Source organism: Manis javanica, chromosome 2 (genome assembly GCF_040802235.1).
Source record: "Manis javanica isolate MJ-LG chromosome 2, MJ_LKY, whole genome shotgun sequence".
Lineage (NCBI taxonomy): Eukaryota > Metazoa > Chordata > Mammalia > Pholidota > Manidae > Manis > Manis javanica.
Window position 1 is genome coordinate 159,937,501 of NC_133157.1, and position 7,035 is coordinate 159,944,535.

Here is a 7,035-nt window from a genome sequence, read left to right on the forward strand (position 1 = left end):
TATAAAATGGGGATAATAATAGACTTACCTCATAGTTTTTTTTTTTTAATGAAGATTTAAAACCCCAAAACATATAAAGCTCTTTGAAAAATGCTGGTACATAAGAACTCTTCAGTAAAGGTATGACTATCATCATTATCATCATCACTATCATCAGTACAGGGTCAGAAGCAAAGTCGACATTGTCATTGCATTTTCTTCACCCTGGCCTCTCAGGTTGGCCATTATGGCACAGAAGGGCAGTCGGACACAGGTCCGTGCCCACTCCACAACGCTCAGCCCTGTGGGAGCCAGCCAGCTGCCATACCTTCAATACTTCATTGTGTGTGTTCTGCACGGCTATGTGGAGGGGGGCCATCATGTGGCCATTCTGGAGGTTTGGGTTGGCTCCTCTGCTCAGAAGAAACTTAACACTTTCCACCTGGTTTTTCTCTGTGGCCCAGTGCAGAGGGGTATTTCCATAGTCATCCATCACATTCAGCACTACAAATAAACCAAAATACCGGTTAGAGTTTGCTGGGACTGCATTCAACACCTACTGCGTGTCTGTTCACTTCAAGGCTCAGTGCCAAGTATTACTGTTGCAGGCTTCACCTTCTTTATGAAAAAATAAAAATATAGTTTCTGCTCTCAAGAAACACCTAATGGACACCTATAAGGGATGCACAGAAGTATGACATCAACGTCGTTAAACATAAGACTGGAACGAGAGTTTGAGCCCCTGATGTCACACTTGGTTTCCCCATATTTCTATAAATACAGTAGATTGTACTATTTACCCTGTGAGCTCAGTGTAAGGCTATGCCCTTTCATATTGCCGTGTCTTAGATCTCTTCTAAAACAGACATGACTGCTTTATCAACCATTTTAATTAGCAGCAGTACATTTTTATGTCTGAGGAGGGGGGAATGTACTCACCCATTAATATGATTTGGGACCATTTACAATATCTGGAACCATGCTGCAGCTATATTTCCCATTTCTCCCCTTCCCAACATGTATCATGTCACTATCTCTTTTCATTCATTCAAAGGCTTCATACTCAATCACACACATTTACACACATACTCACACACATCCCAGGACCATTATGTCTGATCTGGGCAAAATACTCCATTCAGCATTTCATTCAGTACCAAACTTAAATAAGAACTTAAAGTTACAAACTCACATTCACTAATTAAATAACTTAAATTTGGTTTTATCTCCATCACTTTTCAGGTACCACTTTTACAAAGGCCATTGAGGCCTCCTGATATAAGGGTTACTGTCATTTTCCTACTTGACCTCTTTGTGGCAACGGTTCCTTCTAATCCATCTACTCAGTGACTTCTCCCCTGGCCTGTGGACCCTTAATCTCTTCTCCATCATGCTCTTTACTATTCTTTGGCTGGCTATTCTTTTACCCTCTGACCCTTAATGTTGGTGTTCTACCCTCAGTCACCTCTGGGGGCAATTTCGTGGTCTCCTACAGGATTTTTGTGCATTTCCACAGACTCAGCTATTTCCTGTGCAACAATGGCCCTGTGGGGGTAGCTCCTTTCCTACCATATTTCTAGCCTACTAAAATACAAAGTATTATTCTACTAGTCTACTGAATGTTTTCAAGTGAATGTTCCTTGGGCCTTTCAAAATCAGTATGACTAAAACCAAATCCCCTCATACCAGCAGTCTTACTTTTCTTCTGTTTCCTTAAATGCCTTCTTTTCTGGATGGTTGTAATATTAGCTTAATTTCCTAACTTAGGGATCCCAAAGTCACTCAATTCCTTGCCACTTACTCCTCACATTTAGTGTTTTCTCCCTCCCTTTCTCTTTATTCTAACCTCAAAATTCTCATGGATTCTCATCTCCTTTACTACTGAAATAGTTATTTGGACTTCAAATTCCAATCCATCTTCTACCATACCAATACAATTATCTTAAATAATAAAGGTCTTATTTAAAGATCTAAGCTTAAATCTCTGTGATATCCCCCTTCCTTATTTGGCTACAGCTGAGTTTCTTAACCAAGGCTGGGTGCATGAGACTTGGGTAAGGGAGGATGTTATATCTTCTTGGAGTCTTACTCTTATCAACAATAGATAATTTAAGTATAGAATGACCTCAGTGGAAATACTATAGAAGAATACATAAAATAGGTATGAATTTTTCTGAACATCCTCGCTTGTTGTGCAGTGTTCAGATCTCTGAAGTATCTTTTGCAGTATTTCAGTGGAGAAATTTGAGGATCACTGGCCTATAGGGAAATGCACACTCCCAAGGGAGATATTTAGGCTCTTTATACTCTGGAACTAATCTGAATCCTTCAGAATCACTTCATAGTGCTCCTCCCAATGAATCTAATGGTATGATACATTTATGGAGCACTCATTGTAACATTCTGATACCTTCACATGAGGAGTCATTGAGGATCATTTCCATCAGCTCCACCTGACCTTCTTCTGCGGCATGGTGCAGAGGGGAGGTGTTCGCATCATATCTGCCTGATGCCTTTTGTTTCTTCATAAAGCGTTTTAATTTGCATTCACTTCCTTCAAAAACCACCTACAAGTATATGAAAAACTGTTACTTCAAACAACCATGTGTAAAACTTACTAATTATGTTAATCATTAAAAACTATTTACTGTGCTTATGATAAAGTAAATATTTTTTTGAAGAACAAACATGCTTACAGACAGAAGGTATAAGCAAATGCCTATGCATTGACAGGTACATTCAATAAATGATTTGATTTTTGATCATAAACCTATATATGTTGTAGAAATAAAGGCCTTGAGAAAAGTTTTGAAGTAAATATAAGGGATATGATCTGAAAAAATAATTATAGTGAAAATACAGGAATTTTGTTTGCCAGGAGAAAATGTAGTCTTGTAGAACATTTTGCTGTTGGTCCATGTGATGAATTAAATACATATATTTTTAACCCACTGTAAAGTGCTTGCTTTTGGAAAATGCAAAAACTATCCCTCACAAATGATCCAAGTACTTGATTTAATTCTACTTTTGACTGTGGTCACTTCCAATACACGATAATATATGTCTCAAAAGCCCTAATTCATGTTTCAAAATATTGTTATTTTAAAGATAAGCAGAACATTTCTCACTATTAAAATTGAAAGCTATCATAAATGAAGGGTTAAAGCACTTAATGTATTTTAATACAATTAAGAAAGAATTGAACATATCAGGATTCATTCAATAAATGTTAGATTGAAATAAATCTTTTAAAATTTTGAACTCTTGTTTTTACTCTTTCATCACAGAATCGTATCTGAGAAATCACTCTTTGATGATAGTCCCTTAGCTACATATGTGCCACCTACAACTACAAGATTCTGTATAAGCTACATAGAGCTTTAGTGAATACAGGATATAACAATGAGCATCTGACATTTCCAAATGTGTACATATTCAGTAATAAATTAAAAAATAAGCCTCTTACAGGAATGAGCTCTTTCTCAATGTTTTACCCTATCAAAGAAGCTGTTTATCTAAATCCATTTGCAATAAATTTACCACATGAATTATAAAATGATTATATTGCCCACCAGAGAGAGCAATTTATAAGTCTGTTTAGTGATGTGCTTTCAACACAAACCCAATTGAGAACAAGTACTAGGTTCAAATGCTTACAAGGTACTGCTGAATTCACAATGACAAAAAAGTGTGTAAAGTCTTTATTACAAGCTCATCAGACGTGTTTAAACAGCCTGAATTCAGTACATGATATGTTAAGTTAGGCTTTGAAAAGATGTATTAAAGAAAGTTCTGGAAGTAAGCCAAGTATGCCATTTAGATACATTATTTTATATTCATTCAATATAGTTTTCTTCTGTCACAGAGCCACTTCAGATTCTTTTGGATTTTGACATGTGACTAGATAGAGAACATAATATTCTAGATCAGTTTTAATGAAACTAATTCTAATCAAGCCCTTCAAAATGGAGATATCTAATATATGTACTTTAAGTTTACTTTAATGAAGTACATGTAAGTAGTAATGGGGCAAAAAGAAGGGAGACTATAACAAATGAAAGGTCAAATGCTAAAGTACTAAGCATTTGAAAGAAAGTCACTAGAAAAGGCTACTGGCACCAGTCAGATGGTTCTTTTTCCATATTTCTCATCTTGTAAGGTTTTTGCCATCCTTCAATTTTGTTAGTATTTCTGAGATAGTGTGTTCTCTGTAGAAAACAATGTATACCCTATCTTTTAAATCAGGAATCCTTAGAGTTCAGAACTCTCCAGTGGTATATTCAGTGATTTGAATTAGTCTCACCACTGAGATTTCTACAGAATGATCTGGAATTACTGTAAGTAATAAAATATATATCCCTCAATCTACAAGCATTACTGTGGCTTACAAAGGCCTTAAATATCTTAAATAACATAAATGACTCTAGTTAGGCAATAAAACTAAGGGCAAACAAAAACATGAAGAAAAACAAGTTTGAGACTTTGTGCCTCAGAATACTCAGCAACTATCCCTAGAAAACAAAACCACATTGATGAGCACAGGAAGTGTTTCTGGTGTTTTTCAAATTTTAAAAATTTCTTCCTGTCCCATTATATTAATTCCAAAGACACTATACTGGTGTTTCAAATCCACTCATGACCTCAGTTCTTTGGATTAAGCCCAAAGACCCTGACTAATATTAAGGAGGATGGGCAATGAACCATTTAATCTGGATGTACAAAAAGACTCATCTTGGTTTGCTGGTTTTATTGATTTACCACACATAACTGGCAATAGTGTGAATTCATACAACCTGTCTAGAGGGCCATTTGGCCAAAATTCAAGCTGTACATACCTCTTGACCATACATACACACCTAGAGATTTGCTAGGCTCTAATGTACATACATACTAAGGTACCAGCGGACAGACAAAGCCACATCTAGACCTACAGACGCACTCACTCATGTGAGTGATAGCAAAACAAAAACAAACGTAACTTAAGTGTCCTCCCGTGCAGGGCTGCTTAAATTATGATACAGTCACATAACGGAATACCATAAAGTTGCTAAAAAGCATGAGGTGCATCTCTAGGTGCTGACTTAAGAGTATTCTACAGTACAATTCGTGAGTAAATCAAAGCGGAAATCTCTGTGATTTCATACTGTGTAAATAAAACATAGTATGAACCGAACATTTTCCTCCTGGAGAACACATAAGGACCCGTTTACAGGTCCCACTGTGGAAAGGAATTTGGAGTGGGGTTTTGGAGCGACACTTTTAATAATATTTTAACGCTTAAAAAGAGTCCCTTCCTATTGCTAGCAAAGTGAGGAATCCGAGGGCGGGTGTTTTGAGCAGCCCACAGCCTCTATCTTGAGACCACAGAGAGTCAGGGCCTGAGCGGAGCGTGCGCTGTCTTGCCCTAAGAATGTTCCAGAACTGTAAGAGAAATCCAGCCCCATCCTAGCCCTTAGCACCTCCCGAAGACCACCTGCCCATCTTCAAAGTGCCCCCTCTTCCACCCATGCAGGATTGGCTGAATAAATTATGCTACGATCACAGTCCTTCTTGACGCCCCCACCCGTGAAGGAATTCGCCGGTCCTGCCAGCAGTTCCTTAACGCTTCCCTTGCGCGTGTTGGTTTCTGTTTCACCCCACAAGGCAAGGATGTTCCCCACCCCGACGCACCTCCCGCACAGCTGTTCGACTACCAGATGCAGCCATCCAGTTGTTTCCGGCTAAATAAAATCTATGAAACGTCTAGCGAAACAGCACACGTTCCAAAATTGTCCTCATTTTAGGTCCTTATTCCAAATTCAAAATGTAGTCCTCATTTGGCCTGATTGTGCCAAATGCCAAGAGTACTTGTTTTGGGTAGGTCTCGAGACCCCAGACTGCAGCTGCCCATCTTCAAGTGAAAACAAGTTGAACCAACAAGCACACCCACAGAAAGACAAAGCAGGCACAGAGTGGGCGCCTTACCGGCGCGGGGTCTCGGGCTCCCCACATTCTGGAAGATGTCTCCCGCGCGGCACTCACGCCCCGAGGCAAACTGCGTTCACCTCGCCGCGCGTCCCCCAATCCCGGGCTGCGCCTTCGGAAGCCTCGAGCCGAGGGGGCCCAAGTGAAGGAGAGCCGACCCCCGCCCGGACTTCGGAGCCCGTGCCGACCGCCCTCCGAGCGCCCCGAGTACCTTCAGCGAGTCCCTGGAGTCGTCCATGTCGTCCTCCACGCCCTGGTAGACCGCGCTCTGGGGCTCCTTCTCCCCAGGGCGCAGCATCCTCCTCAGGCTGCGCTTCATTGACACCACCCGCGACGCCACCTGCAGCAGCTGCTCCCCACGTGCGCCGGTGTCTGGGGCGGGAGAGCTCGGTGAGCGGGCGCGGGGGCGAGGCCAAGAGGGGGGGCGGGGAGCGGGCACCGGGGCCGGGCGCCGGGAGCGGGCGCGGGGGCCGGGGCCGGGGCCGAGGGAGGCGGACCGCGCGCCAGGTCTAACGCACCAGGCGGTGGAGGGCCTGCGCGCAGCTCGCCCTCCCGGAGGCGGAGAGGACTTCTGCAAGTTCTGCGGCTTAGGCTACTTTTAGCTCAGGAAGCGGGTGGGGCGCGGGGAGGAGGCAGGGCCGCAGCCCTGGTGTCCCCGCGCGGCGAGAGGCGGCCACGCCGTCCGTCCCCGGCTCGCCGCTTTCAGCGGAAGGCTCGGCCTGCTGAGCCGGCTGCAGCTGGAGCGGCGCGCACCCTGAGTCAGGGGGGCAGGTCCGAGTGAATCCAGGGAATCGAGCGTTTTATAATAAAACCCTAAGAACGCCCCACCGCGTTCTGCAGAGGGACAGCAGGGATGACGTTGGGGGTAGAGAATGAGGATAACTGGGTATATTGGGAAGATTTTATGATTTTTTTTTCCTTCTAAAAGGCTTTGGGCCGGTGTTTGCCATGTCCACTTCGTTTCAGAAGCCTCTTTGATTTGGAAACAAGATTTTTAGAATAACTCTTTACAGAAGAAAAGGGAGAAAGCCTAAATCCTAACACTGGTTTGAGCTATTAGGTAAAGTCCCTTTGAACCTCAGATTCCATTTC

The 7,035-nt window shown here is 42.3% G+C and overlaps 1 protein-coding gene across 3 annotated transcripts in view; it reads right to left on the reverse strand.

Moving 5' to 3' along the window:
- TRPA1 (transient receptor potential cation channel subfamily A member 1) overlaps positions 1-6,384 on the reverse strand; it is a 44,772-nt gene extending 38,388 nt beyond the window's left edge. For 2 of the 3 annotated variants that reach the window (XM_073229687.1, XM_073229686.1), the window contains exons 1-3: positions 6,155-6,384; positions 2,390-2,546; positions 308-483 (exon numbers count right to left, since the gene is read on the reverse strand). In XM_073229687.1, the coding sequence (XP_073085788.1) occupies positions 308-483; positions 2,390-2,546; positions 6,155-6,262 (441 nt within the window). In that variant the 5' untranslated portion in view covers positions 6,263-6,384. The remainder of the gene's footprint in view (positions 1-307; positions 484-2,389; positions 2,547-6,154) is intronic. The other variant, XM_036998285.2, reaches the window with a different exon arrangement.
- Between the last annotated feature and the right edge of the window lie 651 nt (positions 6,385-7,035).